Genomic DNA, 23,440 nt, shown 5'->3' with positions numbered 1-23,440 from the left:
AGTGTAAACCAGAACAAGGAGTACTAGCATATAAAACTGTGACTTGCTAAACATCGAATACATGTCAATCAACTGAACAGTTAATAGAAACAATGGTTCAACAAGAACAATATTTAATAATAACGATACGTGAACTGACATTAGTTAACAACAAGAATGAAAGTTTAGCAAGAAATTTAATGAACAAATGAAGTGTTCTGATATGAATGATCAAGTCTCAATGGTATTCACTAACGCAAGTTCACGTAATCAAAATATTTACAATAGATATAGCAAACCTTAAGTTCGGTGTCATAATTCAGTCACGAAGCGAAGCCCACAGCCCAATGTCATGGATGCACGGACCATACCAGAACAAACCACTGGAACTGTTAATCGGACATCCCTACAACAGAGTCCCAAACCTACGTCCCTAAACAAGAAAAATACGCGTTCCTTGAGACCGCCATTCACAATATTATATTATTAACGATTTTAAAACTACAACTTGAAGAATAAAGTAAAATAAACTTACCCAATGCTGAGGAAGAAAACAACAGAAGAAAACTCTAACAAAAGATCAGCCATCAGCACTAACACAACAGAAGCCAATGAAGCAATGATATCAACCTAACGTGTCCTGAGGAACTATCGCACAAACCATTATGGTGCTTACAAGAAAACATCACACAAAGAGCAACACTAGATGCGCACGACAATCATGGGATCCAGTCGCTGTACTAATCATGTCTCTAGTCTCTTCGTTTCTTATACAGTCTGATACCTCGGATCTTTCTGTAGCATCTCAATTCCATTGCTAGGATCATCCTTTCGGTGTCCAAGACTCGCAAGCATTTCAGAATGTGGCCATGACCAGGGGGCAAATCAGTCTGATTTTGATGTCAGTACTTTCCATTAATGACATCTACTTCAAAGACAAATTTAAGCTGAAACATTTTTGTTTACAAAGTGTATAGTAACTCTGGTCAAATGTTAGTTAGTTCTCCTACACACGATCTCGGATGAAGTGGAAATTTGGCACAATTATTTCTTGTATCGGACAAAAGAAGAAAAATACTAATTCTTTAATTAACTATTGGTGAATATTTATTTAATTTGGTCTCATACAAGGGTAAGAAATCGCATTAGACAGATGTGGTGGTATAAGTTTAATTAGTCCCCTTGAGGATCTCTGAGGGAATATTTTTTTTGTGCATTTAAAAAATTATCACGGTAACGTTCACACAGATACCCCTCCCCCTTTTTTCTCCATTCTCCCTTTTTTTCTTCTGATCCAGACAAGTAATAGGAGTATAGGAATATAGGATAACAGGAATCTAGGAATATAGGAATACAGGAATACAGGAATACAGGAATATAGGAATACAGGAATATAGGAATACAGGAATACAGGAATATAGGAATATAGGAATACAGCAATACAGGAATACAGGAATAAAGGAATATAGGAATACAGGAATACAAGAATACAGGAATATAGGAATAATAGGAATACAGGAATATAGGAATACAGGAATACAGGAATATAGGAATACATGAATACAGGAATACAGGAATACAGGGATATAGACATATAAGAATACAGGAATATAGGAATACAGGAATATAGGAATACAAGTTAAAAGCATACAATTGTTATTCTAGATCTATTACAAATGTAATCGCAGGACTGATACTACTGACACTTAATTTAAGTTTTGTTTTATTTTTTTCTAAGTATTTCTTTTTTTTTTTCTTTTCTTTTGTTTTATATTCCATGAGTACTTCTATCCATTGAGCGAGACAATCTCCAAAATTCATAGACTTAATTTATTCTAGTTTTTATCCATAGGTTCTTCTGGCAATGGAGCAAGAGGATTTTTGCGATTTTGAAGTTCAATTTGAAATAGCCCATAATTTTATTAATGCACACATTGGAGGTTTTGAACTCTACTCCATGTCTTCTCTCAAGTACGCAGCTTTCGATCCTCTATTTGTTCTACACCACGCGAATGTTGATAGGATCTGGGCCATTTGGCAGGTAAGAATAAAAAATATTATGAAAATATTATGAAAAATAAAATCGAGTTTGATAGAGATTTTAAAAATGTATAAACTGAAACATTTTCTTATGCTACCTTGACTCAAAGCTGTTGTATTCTCTTATATCTATCATTGTTACAAATCTGGCTTTGTGTGTGATTAATATGACATTAATTCAATGTTTATAGAAGCATGACTTGAAAAACAAATTGTTTGTCTAGATGTGATTTAATATTTTTTCATACATGATGCTGAATGTTAAAGTATTTAACAATTTAGATAGAAAAACAAAAGTGTTATTTTATTATTTTTAACATTTTACGTTGCATGTAGCTGACTGAATTAAAATACAGTTTTACATTACTTATATAGGTGAATTATGTTAAAAAATTACTTCAAACAGGCTCTCCAAAAACTCCGTAATAAACCTTACTTGACGGCTAATTGCGCTCAAGGCCTGATGCAAATACAACTGTCTCCATACAATCTAACGGACGGTATAAATCGATACTCCAATACAAAGGGCCATTCCGAACCTTCACAGGTTAGATATCAAGTTTACTATGTGCTTCGATAGGATATAAAAAAATAATATTTAGATCTCTGAACTTCATCATCTTGTGAGTCTTCTTTCAACTGGATCAATAGACATTCGTATTTAATAAAGATTGTTTTCCCAAATTTGAGCATTAGTAAAACTAAAGTACTGAATGATAATAAAATAACAAATATAAAATGTATAAAGTTAACATTGTAAAACCAGTTTTTCAAAGTAAAAGTATAGTACATGAAATGATGAATGAAATGATGAATGAGATTCTTGGTTTGTAGGAAAACCATGATTGATAATGAAACATCTTTGGCATCAATTTTTCGAATCATATTAAGTTATAAGCTACTGACTAATGACTAAATGACTATCACTATAAACATATTTGACTAAATAATTTATATTATTTTTATGTAACTTGTTGAATTGCTTAAATTTTCCTTAATCGAGTAAAGTTGTATTTGCTTAGCGCCTAATGGCAGCATGGAAACCTTCTCCCAGATTCCACATCCCCCGTACGTCGACGAAAATAGATTGGTCCAGAGCGCACTGAGCATATTAAAGCGTGAAAAGCGCTCTACAAAATTAATACAAAACTTAAATCAACTCACTCTGTCTTTCTGTCTGTCTGCTACAGTTTTTGTAGAGCTATTTCCCTGATCACGTTTCGGACACGTTTTTTCTCCCAATTTCAATTTTCTAGTCAAATTGAAATTTTGCATAATTATTCCTAGTCGATAAAAATACACGAAACAATAAAAAAAAATACATTGCCAAACGTTTAACCAATTTGTGGTAATTGATCATTGTGTTTTATATAGAACCAAGGGAGTTTAGTCCTATATTATTGAGATATATGGCAGTGATTTTTGCGGTTCTTTCACTTAAATAAGCTTTGTTTTTAAACAGATTTTTTTTTTTTTTTGCGTGTTTTTAAAAACTAGTCCAAAGGATTCTGAAGGTTTCGTCTCTGTTAGATGATCTTACTCCTACAGGTTTTTGACTATCGACCTAACTTCAACTATGACTATGACAACTTGGACTTCAATGGACTCACTGTTTCACAACTGTTCAAACTCCTAGAGAAAGGCAAAGCTCGAGATCGTGTATTTGTAGGCTTTAAACTTCACAGCCTTGGTCAGTCCGTTGTGACCAAAGTCCAAATCTGCAGGTATTTTAATAATCTTTTTCAAAATGACTTAGACCAACTTTGAACCACGACTTAGCTTGGTTTACTTAACAACAAAGTAGAACATTGTTTACACGAAATTAAATTTGACTAGAAGATTAGAAAATCTTAATCTTGAATAGATTACGTCTTCGGGTATTTCCACATCAAGGCCCTATTCAGTCAAAAGTTTTATAAATTAATGTTCAGGATTATTTTGTGTATTTCTAGATCTAAAGGCCTATCATCATTAGAATATTATAAAGTCTATCTACTATAAAGCAGAAAGATCTAAAGGCCTATTATCATTAGAATATTATAAAGTCTATCTACTATAAAGCAGAAAGATCTAAAGGCCTATCATCATTAGAATATTATAAAGTCTATCTACTATAAAGCAGAAAGATCTAAAGGCCTATCATCATTAGAATATTATAAAGTCTATCTACTATAAAGCAGAAAGATCAAAGGCCTATCATTATTAGAGTATTATAAAGTCTATCTATACTATAAAGCAGAAAGTAGTATGTGTCTGTGTGTGTGTGATGTTTTGTTGTCTGTGATTTTGGTGTGTGTGTGTTTTGTGTGTGTGTTGTTGTGTGTGTGTAATTGTGTTGTTGTGTTGTGTTGTGTGAGTGTGTGTTGTTGTGTGTTTTGTTGTGTTGTGTGTGTTTGTGTTGTATGTGTGTGTTGTGTGTGTTGCTGTTGTGTTATGTTGTGTGTGTTTGTGTTGTGTGTGTTTTTGTTGTAGTGTGTGTTTGTGTTTTTTGTGTGAGTGTTGTGACTGTGTATTGTGTGTGTATGTTTTGTGTGTTGCGTTTGTTAGGTGTGTTGTGTTGTGTGTGTTTGTGTTGTGTTTGTGTTGTTTTTTGGTGTGTGTTTGGTTTGTATGTGTGTTGTGTGTGTATTGTTGTGTTAAGTGTGTGTGTGCTTTTTTGTGTTGTGGGTTGTGTTGTGATGTTTGTGTTTTGTTTTGTGTGTGTTGTGTGTGTGTGTTGTGTGTGTGTGATTGTGTTATGTTGTGTTGTGTGTGCAGTAAGCGTTGTTGTGTGTGTGTTGTGTGTGTGTTTGTGTTATGTTGTGCTGTGTGTGCAGTAAGCGTTGTTGTGTGTGTGTTGTGTGTGTGTGTTTGTGTTATGTTGTGTTGTGTGTGCAGTAAGCGTTGTTGTGTGTGTGTTGTGTGTGTGTGTGTTTGTGTTTTGTTGTGTTTTGTGTGTGTTGTGTGTGTTTGTTGTAGTGTGTGTGTTTTGTGTGTGTGTGTTGTGTGTGTGTGTGTGTTTGTGTTATGTTGTGTTGTGTGTGCAGTAAGCGTTGTTGTGTGTGTGTTGTGTGTGTGTTGTGTGTGTGTGTGTGTTTGTGTTTTGTTGTGTTGTGTGTGCAGTAAGCGTTGTTGTGTGTGTATTTCAATTTTTTTATTTGTATCGTGCGTTGCATGTCTGTATTCCGAAGGTCTGTTGGTCTTGTGTGCTATTTGTGTCTCCCTCATTATACACTGTTCTTAACGTATTTATTTTTCAGTTTGTATGCCTCGTCTGTCGGTTTATCCCACCCACCTAAAGGGAAAGGTCAAACTGTTATTTTTTAAAATGTTTAGGCGAACCTCCAAGAGGTCCATTTTTACTTCCTTTTGACCAATTTACTTTTATGACCTACACTAAACTAAAATAATAAGTGATATTTAAGGAATAACACTTTAGTAGTCTAATCATGGTCTAATGTATTGCCTTCTCGTAAGGCGACTTTAAATGAAGTGAAAAGCAGTACTTTTAATGATATGATTGTCTTAAAAGGGAATTCCCAATAACAAAGTAATTAATTAATGGTTACAGAAAGATGGTTTATCTCTGGTAATCTAAAAAGAGAATTTCCAATGACAAATGAATTAATTTATCTTTGGTTATGGGTGCCAGGAAGAGAGAAAAAAAGAGCCGATTAGATATATGGCCTACCTGACCAGGTGGAACGCAAAAGGTTGTATGTGCATTGGGAGTGAGGGATAGTCTTAACATAATCTTCGTGTTAAGAAAGTTTATAGAGAGTGTGGGTTTTTGTGATGTAATCATAAAAGTTGGGCGGATGTCTTGGGGTGTATGCCAAACAGATTCTGATGAAACCACGAGGAGGTCTGTCGTAATTCAAGTGAATCAAATACAGAGTGGGGAATTGGAAGAGGAGAAACAGGAGACATCACGACAGAAACATTGAATTTGTTACTGAGCTCTATCTTGTTTAAAAAAACATTTCACTACTACTTTTAAGTTGAACTTTGGTATATTTGTAAACAAAAGTCTTTTTTGTTTGTTTGTAAAAAGGTTAATTACTAGCTGCCACCGTAAGGAGAAAAGACGCTAAGTTTTGTGTAGTCTGTCCGTCTGTCCCGTTAAGATTTAAAAAACTAGAATAGGTATATTGATTAAAATTAAATAATGAGTAAATATTCTTAATTAAAATTATTAATATTGTACACAAAGTGTGAGGTTTTTTTTTACTAAAAATTCGCTCTTCAAATTCGTCGGTCGATGTGGTGGGGGAGGGGGGTCAATCACCCCCCCCCCTCTTTGATCCCCCAGTGGCTAAGAACCACTTGTACTGTTAAAGCCGACTCTGCTAAGTGTGAAGTGTGCAATGTGTAAGCTTCTGATCTGAGCTGATGGGGGAAAAGTATTTCGTGGTGTTGCCAGAAGGTGTGGGAGGCCTAGAACTATTTATTGATTAGGTTCTATTCGTTTATTTATGTGTTACGTACTGACAAGGGTCTATTAGATATATACATTTACTTAGCCAAGTTCTCGGGGTTGGGCTTGGGGGAATGGGGAGAATGTCTATTAGATATATACATTCACTTAGCCAAGTTCTCGGGGTAGGGCGTGGGGGAATGGGGAGAATGGAGCGGGGTAAAAAAAAATGTACATTCTTCTTCTAGTGTGCAATACACTATCAAGAGCTAATAATCGCTCTATAAGATGTATAAAAGGGTTTCAGAAAAGGTATGCATGATATTTGATTTGTTTGTTTTTTTTACATACACCTAAATAAATGAACTGTTAAAGTTTTCCATACATATTATTGAATGATTTTCCTGTCGTAATATTTCGATTGGAATTCACCGTTGATGATCTCGATACTTAATCCTCTTTTATTTCAGTGTCTCCCAAACTGTGTTCCGCGGAATCCTAGTGTTCCGCGAACTACTGGAATAATTAACTAGTAGGCCACTACGTGATTTAATCTCTCTAAAAAAAATTAGCCAAGTGTTCCGCTAAATTCTCAGAATGTGCGATGTGTTCCGTTAAGGAAAAAAAATGCTTTCTTTAAAATCTTTTTATGGTAGCATAGACTCCAGCTGTCACGCAGCGGGTGAGTTTTACATCCTTGGTGACCAAGACGAACTGGAGTGGTCATACGACAGGTTATACAAGCATGAGATCACTGACCAGCTGAGAGAACTGGGCCTCCGTTACGACGATCAGTACACCATAAAGTATACAGTCTCTGACTTACAGGGCAAGGACATGGGTAGAAATGTGTTTCTTACAACAAGTGTCATGCATCAACTGGGTACAGGTAAGTTCTTATACTCACGGAATTTGTTTCATACTACTGTCTTAGTTAAACAAGGAAATTGAATATTTGTAAAATTGTTTACAACCAAACTCGACAAAAAATAATCATAAGGAAAATAAATTAAAAGTCTCAGAATATGTCACTTGCAGATTTAAAACAAACCAAACGACCAAGCAGCTATTGAAATGCTACACTCCAATACATGATACAAACAATACGCTAACTATTTAAACTTTATAAATACTGGTTGTTTTAAACTATGACTTGAAATCAAGAATATATTATACAGCTTACTATTGACAACTTGATGAAAGAAATAGTGTATTTAGCCTAATAAGTATATTGTTGTAACTATTCCCGCACTGATCTACATGGTGCGCAAAAGCACACTGCTCCACACAAGCGTGGGACATAGGAGGGAGGAAATAGAGACCTGATGGTGAATGCCGGCTTGTTTTGTAAAGAACAAACTAGATCTAAGGGAACCTGACATCCTGTTGGTTTGTGTGTGTGTGTTATTTGTTTTATTTCTTCAATCATTTTCAATTGGTATTCTTCCACTGTTGGGTGCTTTCCCCTGGAATTTACAACAATAGTTTTAATTCATTTTATAAATTACGGACGCTTCTTCCAAAAAAAAAAAAAAAAGATAATATCATAATTACGTCCTACTCGTGCCCATGTTTTAATCTTATTTATAAAATACAGACGTATTTAAAAAAAATGATTACGTCCTACGCATGTTCCAGGTCAATCTAGTCTTGCATGTTAACCACTCACTTAAATTCTGCCAAGTCACTGGTTTTCTTGGCTGTCTCAGGCAACCCATTCCATGCTCTAATACAGGGGTTCTCAACCTATGGGTCGCGACCCCCTTGGCGGTCGATTGACGATTTGCAGGGGTCGCCGAAGAACATCGAAAATATTTATTGTTTTTGTCTATTCTTCTATTGCTGTGTGTTGGGGGGGGGTGTCGCGGAAGAGTCGGGGATTGTAAAAATGGGTCGCCGAGCTTAAAAGGTTGAGAACTGCTGCTCTAATAGCACTAGGGACGTTTTGAGAGTCAATTAGAACCGTAAACTCAACTAAGTATATAGTTCAATTTTCATAGAATACAAAATAAAGAACAAATATGTTAAATTCAATAAATTCTTTACCATTTAAAAAAAAACAACATTTAAATCATAAACTTAACTCTAAATCCATGATAATTGACTCTACATAGATCATTGGTTTGGCAAGGACTATAGAGAGCAACCAAACATTGCCTTACGTGTACGACGTAATCTCAAAGACCTGAGTTCTGGAGACATTGAGAGCCTTCGTGCAGCACTGCTATCGCTCCAACAGGACGGAACTTATGAAGACATAGCCACCTTCCATGGCAAGCCAGGTCTGTGTACACACGGGGGTCGGAGCACTGCCTGCTGTAGCTATGGGAGTGCGACATTTCCTGCTTGGAATAGACTTTATGTCAAACAGGTAGAAACAGTTCAATAACCTTTCTTAGGCCATTACTGAGATTGTCAACTCTGTCTGTTTGTCTGTCTGCTACAATTTTTTTCTCCATCTTCTAATTTCCGGATCAATTTGAAATTTTGCACAATTATTTATTGTCGATGACAACAAGTACGCCAATTTAAAAAATAATAAGCTAATAAGCTACATAATTAGCTAATTAATTATTGGTAATTTTTCTTTTATTCACTGTGATATAGTTTAGTTAGACGTTCTTTTTTATTCTGTTTTCTAAGATGTATGAGTGCTTCAGTAAGACCGTATAAAAAGAAACCCTAAAAAAATTATTAAGTTTTCTCTTCGATAAGATTCGTTATTTTCTCTCTGAATAAGTAAGTCACATCTGGTCTAAATAGTCGTGTATTGTACTATTTGTATATACTTGGGGCTAGAAGCCAACTTCGTTTGTTTTTTCTTGTTTTGTTTTTTTTTTAATATAGCCAGAAATATTCCCTAAAACAAAACTTTGTCTCTAGTTAATAAAATTGATTAGAATATGCTAAGACAAGAGACGAGGGTACCTTATACAAAGAGTATGTGAAGAGTTAATCAGATTCATACACACGATACTGTACCATTTTTAAAGAAATTGTCTCCGATGTATCAGATAAACGAATTATAGATACGGTCAGGAAATGAGGGCATTGAATATCTTATAAAGAGCTACAGTGTTTGATAGGTGACTGATTTGTGGATGCAAGTCAAATGTGGAGAGCTATGGGGGCTATCTCTGTGAAAATTATTTTTATTTCTACTAATGATGTGGTCAAGCCGGTGTTGTTTTGTTCAATTTACTAGGTTGAAGATGCTCTGCTGGACCGAGGCTCGTCTGTAGCTGTTCCTTATTGGGACTGGACTACTTCCTTCAGCAAGTTGCCTAAACTCCTCGATGAAGCTACCTATTACAACTGGCGCAAACAAAGATTTGAACCAAATCCTTTCTTTGGTGGCCGAGTCAAGGGAGAGAACGCATTTACTACAAGGTTTTATACAATTTGAAAATTTTCCAAAATTTTTTATTTTTTTTTAGAATTTTACTTGGTATTGTAATTTGTGTGTTCACTTAATTGGTTCAAAGTGGAATTGTTTTATGCATAGAGATCCTCAAGCGGAACTCTTCAACAACAAAGATCTGTACGAACAAGCCCTCTACGTTCTAGAGCAGGACCACTTCTGTGACTTTGAGATTCAGTTTGAGGTATTCCAAAGTGCGATCCACTTTCTTGTCGGGGGTCGATCTTTGTTCTCTCTCTCTTCGCTGGACTACTCGGCATTTGATCCAGTTTTCATTCTGCATCGCACCAACACAGACAGGTGAGTCCTTTTTGTAGACATATGAGGCAAAGAAAACACTAAAAGGCGAGATTTTTCTTTTGACATTTGAACTAACACCAGACTGACATTCTCAGCTTCTTTCATGTGAATCTTGCTATGTTAAAATATTAGAGACTTGATTCCCATTTTTTTTGTAAGTGCTAAAACTTGTTGTTTTTTCTCGTGACCCGAATTCAATCAGCTATATATTTAAAAAGAAAAGAGCTGGTGAATGACTAAACAGAAAAGGTTCCTTTGATTTCCATTAAGCCCGAGGAGTTTGATGAATGCTATTTTGGTTGGTTTCCAAACCAAGAGTTCACAAAGTTTATTACTATTGGAAACTGAGGTGTTACATTTTGAATGTTCTAGATCTAGAAGAGTGATAGTGAAGGGAGTTAAGTCATTTTGCTAGTCGCACTACACCATCACATAAAATACTATCTGCCGCATGGAGTCAAGTCGAAGGGATATTTTGTCCCTTCTGTCAAATCAGCTAGTTGTTTTTATTGCTTTGTATTTCTCCCCCCCCCCCTTTCCAATTGTCTCATGAATCCCAACTAAGCCGGTAGAAATTTGTATAAATCAGAGAGAAAGGAAATAAAATAATAGACACAGTAATTAGAAATGAAGCATTAAGTGGCTGCAATATAATAAAGCAATATAAAATATACATACTTATATATATTCCTTTCCATTCCTCTCTAAGAATCTGGGCGATTTGGCAGGAGCTTCAGCGTTACAGAAGGCTGCCTTACAGCCACGCTGACTGTGCCATCAATAAGATGAAGAAACATCTGGAACCTTTCGATAGACCAGAACTCAACAAGAATAACGACACAGCAAAATTCAGGTAATTATGTTTAAGTAATATTTATTCAAAATCAATGGAATTGATAATTAATTGTACAACTAAACAGCTGGCTGGTAGAGCGATACCCGAACATGCCACCCTGCCTTATAGTGGCCCCCGGTCGGAAACGGTCGTTAGATGAAACAATTAGGCCAAATGGGTAGCGGAACAAGACTCCCGTGTGAGTGCACAAAGGGTGCGACAATATTCCTAGTGCACTGTGCGGGGTTGTAATAGAACTCCCACAACCTTGTCAACAATCCAGGCGCCGTTCCTCAGGGGTCCATTTCATTAATGGCGTGTCCCATACGTCTCTAGTCCGCGAGTTCGGATTGACCGTGTCACTGGAAATGACAGAATTAACATAGACCCTCTTCCAGATATTTTCTGTTTAATCAGGCTGGTGAGAGGGATCTTTTGTTCGCTTTTGCTAGTCTAGAGTTTAAAGAACCTATGGCTCAACTCTACCTGACAGCTTCAGTTTGGTAGAGTAATGTCCAGACCACGATGGATGTGCGTAACTTTAAATGCTACATCGTGTATGTAACTATTTCAAACCACTAGAACCCAGTGAATTATTAGATCTATTACAATGAGCTATATTTTGTTCCAGCCGCCCAGCGGATACATTTGACTACCGCAACCACTTTGACTACGCTTACGACAGTCTGGAGTTTAACCGCATGACCATCCCACAGCTGGAGACACTGCTGCAGAAGAGAAAGACACAAAGCCGAGTTTTCGCAGGCTTCTTGTTACACAGCTTTGGTCTGAGTGTTAAGGTTGACTTGTATCTCTGTACGTTAACTGATGTGCTGAAGATGAAAAAGTCATGTGATAACAAAGTAATGTGTGTAGTTCTTATAAGTAAATTTTAAAAATTGAGATTTGGGATTGGGCAGCCAAGTGATTGCAATTGATGTTTTTAAAGTAAAGGTGTTTTTTTAAATACAATTCTTCCTATCAGCTTACAAATTATTCATGGGCTTAACCAGAGGCGGGCAGGGTGTTAAAATCGGCTATAAGATCTGGCCTGCAAATTATAAATGATAATCATATGATGGACATCCGATTCATAAGTCTACCTGTGCTAAATCAAAATCATTCTGATAACTGAACGCATGAATACTCTGTATCTTTATAAGTAATATGGGCCCTATGTTGTTGTTTTTTATCGCTCAGTGTGTAGGTCCTAAAAGGATAAAGCCTAGTGGTAGCACTGTTTATGGATATAGGCTATTATTTCGGAAAATCTGTTAGATTACATTAGTATTACAATGCAGTGTCTGTAAAAGATGTTTTTAATACCACGCTCAGAAAGCCCCTTTTAAAAAAGAATATTATAAAACCTTCAACAAGTTAATACTTTATATAATGGCATTCATAAGGCCCTTTAGTTGACCCTACTGGCCCGTTTGGGTACCAGCCCACCCGGTATATGCACACATAGCCAGCCCGTCCCTGGGTTTAACACATTAATTAGACAGTTGACGTACATCGTGGGAAAAAGAAATTTTGACCACAGGGTGGAAACTTTGGTTGGATTTTTATAATTGTTCAAAATCGAGTCAGCTTAAACTAAAATAGGCTATATTATTATTGACCAAGCTTTAACTTAAAGTGCTGAACTATTTTACAATGAGTGCATACCCATTTCTGATGTTTAGAGGCTAAACTACCACACGCGTTTTGAGGGTTGCGGAGATTCCCGCACACGATTCCAATGTCTCTATGTATTCAGATAAAGTTGAATAAATGTTAGGTCTACGTGTTGTCTCACTGTGTTTTCCTTTCTTCTCTTTGGGTGAGCTCTTCACTCGTCTTCACCCCAAAAGTACATAAGAACTGAATTCATCTATCGCTGGTTCATGTATATTTCCAATTCATCATCTGTATTTGTATCTTTATCATTATTTTAGTAGCAGTACAAATGTATTTGAATCTAGTCAACAAAATTTCCATTAGTTTGACCAATAAAGTTAACTTATTTCCATTATCCTTTAGAATTCATTCATGTTTTCAATTATGCATTGGCAGAGGTCGTTTGTCAGACCTATTATACAATTATCATATTTTTATTTTCTCGAAGACAATGACTGATTGAGCCTATGATTTTGCTTTATTAATATTTATACTTCTCATGACCTTTGAACCACAGTTTTATTCAAAGTAAGAGTATTTCCAGGTTTTCTTTGTTTTCTGCTGACTTGAGAGACAAAAAACTGAGACTCACCAATCTTTGGTAATGATTTCCAATGAAGTTAAGCTGCTTTTCCCTTCTTCTTTACTCCTGATATTAACCCTTGGATGAATATATTTGTTTACATGAACTGCATTGCAAAGTGACTTAACAATAGCTGAGAAAGAAGGGTTAACTTACTTTCCTCGTTTTTTGTGTGTTAATTGGTGTTACATATGTAGTGATAATTCCAGATATGCAGTATGATGACCTAATGTCCAAAATATGCTGTAGAATTTTGTTTAACTAACGAAATAACAGCATCCCTCTTTACAAAAAAAAACAACACTTTAATACTACAAGTAGAAATAATACAATGATTGAACATACACTATTAATGCACAATAAAACTTCATTTTACTAATAGATTCACACACACACACACACACAAGGTATTACATGAAGATTGAGAATTATTGACTTATCAGCTTAATATCTTCCATTGGATTTTTACCTTTTCTAAAATTAGAGAAAACCAGAACCCTATTTTTTAACTCCCTTGGCTATTGGAAAACTACTGTTGTTTTCCAGGATATAAACATACTGTTAATAGTTTATTCTGTTAAAACATTCTTGACACTGACACTTATTATTACGTGACAGTCAGTGTATAGGATAGTCTTACCTATCAGTTGCTATTTTTACTCAATTTTACTTGGCTAATAACAAGCCTTTCACTATCAAGAGTGTAGATATGGCAACAACAATTTAAAATTACATTTTTACAGGCTGGAACTTTCTACGTCCTTGGAGGGGAGATAGAAACGCCTTTCTCTTTTGATCGTCTGTACAAACACGATATAACAAACGCAGTCAGAGCCCTTGGCTTCGAGCTGGATAGTGCTGCTAACTTTGAGCTCAAGGTTGACATAAGCGCTGCCAACGGTAGTGTTTTATCTCAAGGGCTGCGTACAAGTCCTTCCATTATATATGAACCTGGAGGTATCAAGTATATTCCAGGTGTGTAGTATCAGGCTAACTATAGTTGGCAAACTAAATCAAATTTAGACTGAGCGTTAGTTTTGCATTTCTTTGATGGGAATTTGTTTTCCAACAAGGGAAGATACACTGTAGACACCTTATTTTCAACTAGTGAAAGCCACACTATAAAAACCATTTTTCAAACTAGAGGAAGCCACACTCTAAAAAACATTTTTCCAACTAGGGCAAGCCACACTCTAAAAATTATTTTTCCAACTAGAGGAAGCCACACTATAAAAATTATTTTGCCAACTAGAGAAAGCCACACTATAAAAAAAAAAAATTCCAACTATAGGAAGCCACACTCTAAAACAGCGGTTCTCAACCTTTTATGCTCAGCGACCCCTTTTTACAATCCCCCACTCTTCCGCGACCCCCGCACACACACACACACACACATATAGCAATAGAAGAATAGACAATAACAATCCTTATTTTCGATGGTCTTAGGCGACCCCTGGCAAATCGTCAATCGACCCCCAAGGGGGTCGCGATCCACAGGTTGAGAACCCCTGCTCTAAAAACTATATTTTTAACAATTTTTTTCCCTCAAGAATCTTAAAAAGGATGTGGAAATTCGATATATTGAAATGGTTGGACATAAATAAATATAAATGATGTATTCAATATCCTTTTAACAAGTTAATTGAATTTTTTTAATTGCCTAAATATAATAATACTAGTTTGGATTAGAGTTATAAGGAGTATGTGGTTGAAGGTTTCCATGCTGTCTTTAAGTGCTTATGAAGTGTGACTTTTGTACAAACAAAACGTCAATAATCCTTGACTTCATTTGATTCAAACTTGGCATCCAAGATATGTTTAAAACTCAGACTCGTGCCATAAGATAACTCGGTCAATACTCGGAGGCTTTTTTTTGTAAGCACAGAGGGACAACGAACGGGATGTATGCTAAGACTATTATATACATTGTGTCCTATTTAGATCTTATTAATTGTGTGAAAAACATCTCCTGTGACGAAGACATTTGTATGTATTTTTTAACTACCAATAAGACTTCTATTTGTACAAGCTTATATCAGTTGACTGTGCCTGTCTAGTCAGAGGGTCGTGCTCCATCATTGCTCCGACACCCATTCTCGGATCACGCTGAAATGTTGCACTTTCATATCAATAAAAATCAATCAAATCAATACAAAAATGTAATCAATTAGTTGTAATTAATTATTTGTTAGGTATCAAACAAGGGAAAGAAGTTGTGCTTTATTGGTAGGGTGGTATAAATGAATTAGTCCCCTTTATAATTTGCTTTTAAAGTTTTAAACTGACAATAGATAAAACCTTCTATTTTCATAAGCACTTCTCTAGTAGAGTGGTTAGAATTATATCTTAAAGATGCTTGGTTCCTCAAGTTTGAATCCAGGTCGTTCAACTTTTAAATAATTATTTTAATAAATGCATTCAAAAAACAATCTCGCTATTATTCACAGGGATACCCCCTTTCCCCTTTCCCAACTGGTCCAAAAAGTCGTAGGATCATAGAGTATTGAGAAATCTTAAAGTATGAAATTGTATTAAACAAAAACAGTGGTAAAAATATTTGTAATCGCACAGATTTATTATTGTTAATCTAGCTAAATCTATTACAAATGTAACTGCATGACTGATACAAACTAATTGATCTAACTACACTTAATTAAAATTTAGTTTTTGTTTAAGTATTTCTTGCTGTTACTTATTTTATTTTTAATTCCAATAACTAAAAACTAGGACAACAGAGTAACCAACTGATGGGACCTCTCTCAGAAAAGAGCTACACTAGTGAAAGTCACGTGATCAATGTAAGAGCTAGAAAAGAAGTTCAATCTCTCAATCCTCGAGAGATACTTTCACTCTATCACGCCATGGCGTCACTGCAACAGGACAATTCTCCAGACGGCTGGCAGGCACTAGCTGCATTTCATGCTCTCCCAACTCTCTGTCCAAACCCAAGGGCTGAAAAAAGGTTTGTAGCATGTATCATGACTGATGCTACTGTTGTCATTTAAATATTAATATCTTCGAATCGTAGACATTGCCATTAAGTCAGCTCTGCAAGGGTCTTTATCTGCAGGTGCTCGGATTAGGCCAGATACGACCATATTTAACAACGGAGTCAACAAAAACGCTAGCTGTGGCATTCATACTCTCCCGCCTTGAGTACTGCAACGCCGTGCTAGCAGGTATACCCGATGACAAAATAGCCAAGCTGCAACGTATTCAGAACAGAGCCGTACGAATAGTTTTAAGAAAAACAAGACGAGATTCTGATACTTCTCACTTGCGCACGCTCCATTGGCTTCCTATGAAAGCGAGAATCGACTACAGGGTGGCCACACTTTGTCATCAGTGTATCTATAATAAAGAAATGCCGTTGTACCTTAGCGAACTGATCATTCCATATGCCCCTCAGAGAGCCCTGCGCTCAATGGAAAGGTTTGGAACTCACTCCCCATCGATCTCAGACAACATGCTACACTACATTCAAGAAGAACAAAAGGACCTATCTGATTAAATTTTTTAAAGAATTGTTTGTCATTTTAGCTCTCCTGTTTATGTTTTACTGTTATCACAGCGCCTTGAACCTACATTTAGTTTGTAAACAGAGCTCTTTAAATTAATAATTTGCTTATTATCCGTTTCAGTTTAGTTTCTCTTTAAATGTCACTCAAATGTCCAGGATCCACATTTAACCTTTATTGTTCCACTTACCACTTAAAGTTCTCCCTTTCCAGCTTTGCGACATATGGGGCAGATGATTTAAAGGTCAACTGTTTCTGCGGCCTTCGGTTATCGAGAGTGCCATGATCTTTTTAAAAAATTAAATTTATTAACCAAATTATATATGGCTCCTTTTGTCTCGAAAGGCAATGGATGCGCCCAAGTGAGTCACTGGTTTTGGCTTAATCTTGAGATGGGGCAGAATCTGGTGTGGCTAATCAAGCCAATTCTAGAACGGCAGACTTTGCCACAATTCGTACATGTGTATGCCTCTGATTTAGGGCTAGCAGACAGGGCAGCTTTCTTTTTTTCCCTCTTGATTAAAGCCGCTTCAATTCTTTTGTTCTCAGCAAGGGTTGTCCCTGCACGCACAGTCTGTCTCCATGCACTCCGGTCTTTGGCTATGTTTTCCCACATACTTTCACTGATGCCTGAGGCTCTCATGTCTCGCTTGCAGACATCTCTATATGTTAGTCTTGGGCGGCCCTTGGGTCTGACTCCTTCCACAAGCTCAGCATATAAGATATCTTTCGGGATTCTACCATCTGGCATGCGGGTGACATGTCCGAGCCAGCGTAATCTTCTTTGTGTCAGGAGAGCATACATGCTGTTCATATTGGCCAATCTCAAAACTTCCTGATTGGAGACATGGTCCCTTCAAGAGATGCCCATTATGCGTCTCAGGCAGCGCAAGTGGAAACTATTCAATATGTGCTCTTGGTACATGTATGTTGACCAGCTTTCACTGCCATAAAGGAGAGTGCTCACAACACAGGCGTTGTAGACTAGGATTTTGGTCGCTGTGGTCAATTTACCATTTTCCCAGACGCGCTTGGAGAGTTTTGCCAATGCTGTGGTAGCTTTTCCTATCCTTTTTGTCAGCTCGATGTCTAAGTCTAGGTTACTGACAATTGTTGAACCCAAGTAGGTAAATTCCTGCACCACTGAAAGGGTGTGGTTCCCAATTTGTATTATAGGTATTTCTGCGACGTCTTGTGCCAGGATTTCGGTCTTGGAGAGACTTATAGTAAGGCTAAACTCTTGACAAGCAACTGCTAAGGCGTTCACTAGCTTCTGTAGACCTCCTTGTGAGTGAGATACGAGTGCCGCGTCATCGGCAAACAGCAGCTCCCTTATCAAGATACGACGCCTTTTCGTTTTGGCTTTAAGACGTGCCAGGTTAAAGAGCCTTCCATCGGATCTGCTATGGATGTATATTCCGTCTTCCAGGGATTTAAAAGCACTGGATAGTACGACTGAGAAGAAGATGCCAAATAGTGTAGGGGCCAGTACACATCCTTGTTTTACACCGCTCTTAATGGAGAATGGCCTGGAGGAAGAACTTTCAAACTGAACGGTGCCCTGCATATTTTCGTGAAAAGCTGGCACTAGTTTTCTTAACTTATTTGGGCAGCCGATTCTCTCTAGTACAGCAAACAGACCGCTTCTGCTAACAAGGTCAAAGGCCTTGGTCAAATCAATAAAAGCTATGAAGAGGGGCTGCTTTTGTTCTCTGCTCTTCTCCTGTAGCTGCCGCAGAGAGAAAATCATATCTGTTGTAGATCTACCTGCCCTAAAGCCACACTGCGACTCTGGATAAACACGATCTGCCAGGATCTGTAATCGCTTTAGTAATACTCTAGCAAAAGCCTTTCCGACTATGCTAAGCAGTGAGATGCCTCTGTAATTGTTACAATCAGAGCGGTCACCTTTATTTTTATAAATTGTAACAATGTTGGAGTCTTTCAATTCCTGGGGGACCATTCCTTGTTCCCAGCACAAGCTTAGCAGTTCATGGAGTGGTTTGATTAGGGCATGTTTTCCAGCCTGAATTACTTCAGCAGGAATGCCATCTCCTCCGGGTGTTTTCCGATGTGCAAGCATGTCAATGGCAATGCTCAGCTCCTTTACTGAGGGCATTTCGTCTAATTCCGTCAAAACTGGAAGTGATGGGAAGTTGGAAACAGCATTTGGTGAGATGGCGTTTTCAATCTGGTAGAGTTCTGCATAGTGTTCTACCCATCGTTCCATTTGCAGCGCACGATCGCTGATGATTGAGCCATCTTTTGACTTGAGCGGAGCACACTTGCTGGTGTGAGGTCCAAAGGCTTTTCTCATGCCCTCATATAGTCCTCTTATGTTACCACAGTCGGCACAAGATTGAATATCTTCGCATAGCTCCTGCCAGTATTTGTTAGCACATTGTCTCGCTACTCTTTGGGCATTGTTACGTGCAGCTCTGAGCCTTTTTAAGTTGCTTGGGGTGGGATCCTTCTTGTAGATTAGCATGGCTGCTCTCTTGTTCGTAGTGGCAGTTTCCATTTCTGGTAGACTAGCTTCAAACCAGTCTTCGCTTTTCTTGGTTTTGTTTCCAAAGACCAGTGATGATGTTTGGTAGATTGATTTTCTTTTTCCCTGTGAAGTGTGGATCTTAGTTGGCAGCAGTCTTGTCCGGCAGGACACTAAAGAATGATCAGTATCACAATCCGCGCTTTGGTAGCTACGTGTCAGCAGTATATTTCCAATGTCCTTTTTTCGTGTCAGTATCATATCCAGCTGGTGCCAGTGCCCAGACCTAGGGTGCCTCCATGAGACACAGTGCTGTGGTTTTGTTCTGAAGTATGTGTTGGTAATGCAGAGCTTATGGTATGTGCAGAATTCAAGCAGAGAACGGACAAAGACTGCTTGAATTCTGCACATAACCAAATTATAGAACAATATATTATGGTCCAAAAGAAATTACCTCTGTTAGAATTGAATTGTGTGATATATAGGTACTGCTTCTTTGTATGTTCAATTGTGACTACTTTTGATGGCTTTAGACTTTAGAGAGAGATGCAGTTTGTAGGGACGTAGAGGTTGACATTTGACAGTTCCCTTTGTTTTTTTTTAACTTTTAGTTCGATATTCACTATCAGCGTCAACTAACTTCTATTGTTGGCCTTTCGCCTGTGTTATTAGATTTCTTTATTTGAATGTTCAGCTCACCAAAAGGACTGCTTTTGGCATATTTTCATCCCCATTACACAGGGCCGGTCTTAGGCCACTGCAACCTATGCGGCCGCAGTGGGCCCCGCACTTTCAAAGGCCCCGCGCAAATTCTAGGTGTGAATTATTAAAATAAACAATTTTAACTTATTATTAAAGGGTTTCTGAAATTCTCCTGAAATTGTAAAATATAAAAAAAAGTCGTGAAAATCTTCTTAAATTATTAAAATCTTCTGAAAACTGACGCAAATCACCTTAAAAACATAAAATTGTCATTTCTGGGTGTCATTCAAAATGAAAAACGCCTATCCTACTAGCAATGAAAAAAAACTACATTGTCAGCTTTCATTTAATAAAAATGTAATAATAAGGCGAATTTTAACCAAAACAAAAAGTTCAAATTCTTAATTTGCATAATAATCACTGGCATACAAATATAGATCTAAATCTATATCGACCTTTAAAAAAAAGCGATATTTTGCTAGTTGAAAGTAAATCTAAAAGGCAAATTTGAATGTTTATTAGCTTTTAGTTGAAAAACTGTAGATGGCCCGTAAAGCTAATTTGACAGTAATTTTGCACTTAGTAAAGTATGCAAAGACGAATTTATTTTCTAATACAAAATCTTAATTTTCACTTCCTATCCTTATCACAAACCAGAATAGGCCCCGCGCAATCCGTTTCGCATAGGGCCCCGCAATCTGTAGGACCGCCCTGCCCTTACAGGATACGCTCCATGCCCAGCGTGGCTGTCGGACCATGGGAAGTCCCTCCATACCGGCGTTGGCAAGGACATCGCTGTTTGTAGTGCGGTCCAGCCGCCGTATGTCCATGGTGAAGCGCAAGAATTATTGGTGAAAGCTTTCAAGTAGTCTTAGTTGCTTTCTGTAGTCGACGTAGCAGAGGGGCCCCATGGAAACCTTTTAAAGACCAGCTTAGGAGCCAACTTGCTTTAACTGACATAGAAGACAGCACCTGTTTACATACGGATTCAGAACGACACAGCTGGAGCCTGGAGGTCACTTACAAGGGCCGCGGGATGTAAATTTGGGACCAAAGGAAAATCCGCTGCAGAGGACAGACGTAGATGCGAAAGGAAAATCTAATTCGACCACCAGAGTAAAATTGTTATGCCTGTGCTTAGTGTGGCAGAATATGTAGGTAGCATACAGCTGGGGTCTCCTTGCCACATGAAATACTGCATTCCTCATTATTCTTCAGAGTCGACAAGCCTCATTTTGACTTGCCTACTTTAATAATTCGCCACTCAGCTTAAAGAATTTTGAATCTTAGGCCCTAATATCCAAAGTTTCCAGGACATTGTTTAGGTGAACAGATACCAGAATTTCTCTTAGGAATTAAAATAATTTAATCAAGTAGAACTGGTGAAAAGATTGAGCACACTGTATATCTGTATATATAATTATCTACGTCGCCCAACCATGTGGGACTCCATGCACGCAAGTCGACTCGCTCACCCTCCTCCCGATGTAAACACACTTTGATTGGACAGGCTACATGAGACTATATGGGGAATATTAAATATACTAACATAGTAACATACAATAATTACTAAGCTTCTTGAGCCCTTTAATACACTCTTATAATAGTATGTCTACATCTTATATATAATAGTATCTAGACTCTCGATCTAGATCCAAATATAGATCTATGTAGGCCTACAAGCAAATGTTGTGTTTTTTTTTTAATGACTTAATGTCAATTAGCTATTTTGATAGTTTCATCATACTTTTATACAATCACCCGTTCGCTTTCTTATAACATTATTATTTCGTTTAATTGTTTCCCAAACACTCTCAGTGACTACATGTACAATGGTACACGGGTCGCGGGTAATATATGGCTAGTTAAGCAATAATACACAATATAATCCGAATTGTTAGTAGATTAAACATGAAGCTCGAACATTAACAGACAGTGGCGTAGCCAAGGTGAGGGGAGTAGTGGGTGAATTTTAAAATCCCCCTGGGCCCCCACTTGAGAGGGTGTCACCAAATTAGTGCTTTTTACATTAAAATTAAATATTATCTAAAATGCAGGGGCCCCCAAAGGGGTCAACCCCCGGGCCCCAAACAATGGGGATTTTTTAGCTACGCCCCTGTGAACAGACCGATTTTTTATTTAACCGTGAAACAAGCTAGTCTCTTTTATTAAATTTTTAATAGGTTTTTACATCTTCGTCATCGAATATATTGTCATGATTATTATGTATTCTATTAGCAGTACTCGAGTATTCAAAAATTCAATATATAAACATTCTGTTTGCACGTCTCTTACGACCGTGACACTATTTGACGGTAACTTGTATATGTTGTGTTACATTGTTGAAACAGGGGACACGATGTCTGAGTGGTAAAGCGCTTGGCTTCCAAACCTGGGGTTCTGGGTTCGAATCTCGGTGAAGAATTGGATTTTGAATTTCGGGATTTTAGGGCGCTCCATAGTCACCGAAATGGAATGGGTACCTGGCTTTAGTTCGAGAAAGTAAAGGCGGTTGGACGTTGCGCTTACCACGTGACACCTTGCTCGTTAAAAGTTGACCAAAGAAACCGATTACGTTAACGTCATCTGCCCTCTAGATCTCAAGGTCTGAACCTTCCTTTTAATTGACTTGAAACTTCTTGTATCTGTCTAGGTATGTCTGCTCCCCTATCGGCACGGCCACATTTCTTCCATGGCATCGCCTCTACACGGTGCAAGTTGAGGATGCTCTTCGACGCCATGGCGCTCTTGTTGGCCTCCCTTACTGGGACTGGACCAGGGAGGGTTCTGAATTGCCAGAGTTTCTGGAAGATGACAATTATCATGATCCGTTGACAGGAAAAACTTTACCTAATCCATTTGTACACTCTAAGATTGGATCTGAGGGTGTTTACACTGACAGAGATATATTGGTAAGTTTGTGGAGTTAATATTGCTTCAGAGAAAGCCCCGGTATGTCTAGGTGGCACTAATTAGTTACTGGTTATCAATAAGTTATTCCATTAGTGTGAATTAATTAACTTCTGTTTTATATATAAAGGGGACAAATATTGCAGTATCTAGAGCTATAGCAGTGATTGTGTGGTGCTTTCCCTTATTTATGGTATTTAAAAAGTATTTGATTTGTTTAAAGTTATATTTTGACAGTTATTTGAAAGTTAATTTTACTAGCAATTGTAGCTAGTCAGTAGAAAGATTGAAGTCAAATGTAAAAGTCCGTATTATGCTATACAGATATTGTACAAAAGAGATAAATAAAATTGTGAACATAAAATTTCCGTTCAATAATTCTATAACTCTTTACGATGTCTTCTTTGTTCCTAATGTGTATGGATACACTTTGCATGTTTATGCTTGCTTATACATTCTGGTTAAATCATATTGAAGCGAGTAACTTAACAAAGACTGTCATTTATCTCACCTGACTTTGAAAGAGTTATATTCTTCTACTGAAGATTTCCTTTCGTGATTAAACGCGAGCAAAAGGTTAGGGTTCGGGGTTAGGGCTCTAAATGTCTA

General features: G+C 37.3%; 1 protein-coding gene across 3 annotated transcripts in view; it reads left to right on the top strand.

Moving 5' to 3' along the window:
* The window catches only part of LOC106057729 (hemocyanin 1-like), a 63,235-nt gene that overhangs the window by 24,259 nt on the left and 15,536 nt on the right, over window positions 1-23,440 (top strand). For all 3 annotated transcript variants that reach the window (XM_056037887.1, XM_056037888.1, XM_056037886.1), the window contains exons 20-31: window positions 1,832-2,020; window positions 2,426-2,566; window positions 3,568-3,743; window positions 7,072-7,304; window positions 8,530-8,786; window positions 9,621-9,805; window positions 9,921-10,136; window positions 10,846-10,989; window positions 11,603-11,834; window positions 13,957-14,188; window positions 15,941-16,175; window positions 22,575-22,833. In XM_056037887.1, coding sequence (XP_055893862.1) covers window positions 1,832-2,020; window positions 2,426-2,566; window positions 3,568-3,743; window positions 7,072-7,304; window positions 8,530-8,786; window positions 9,621-9,805; window positions 9,921-10,136; window positions 10,846-10,989; window positions 11,603-11,834; window positions 13,957-14,188; window positions 15,941-16,175; window positions 22,575-22,833 — 2,499 coding nt within the window. The remainder of the gene's footprint in view (window positions 1-1,831; window positions 2,021-2,425; window positions 2,567-3,567; window positions 3,744-7,071; window positions 7,305-8,529; window positions 8,787-9,620; window positions 9,806-9,920; window positions 10,137-10,845; window positions 10,990-11,602; window positions 11,835-13,956; window positions 14,189-15,940; window positions 16,176-22,574; window positions 22,834-23,440) is intronic.

The sequence above is a fragment of the Biomphalaria glabrata genome, chromosome 8 (genome assembly GCF_947242115.1).
Source record: "Biomphalaria glabrata chromosome 8, xgBioGlab47.1, whole genome shotgun sequence".
In the NCBI taxonomy this organism is placed as follows: Eukaryota; Metazoa; Mollusca; class Gastropoda; family Planorbidae; genus Biomphalaria; species Biomphalaria glabrata.
The sequence above is the reverse complement of the archived record's forward strand: the minus strand, read 5'-3'. Positions and strand labels throughout refer to the sequence as shown.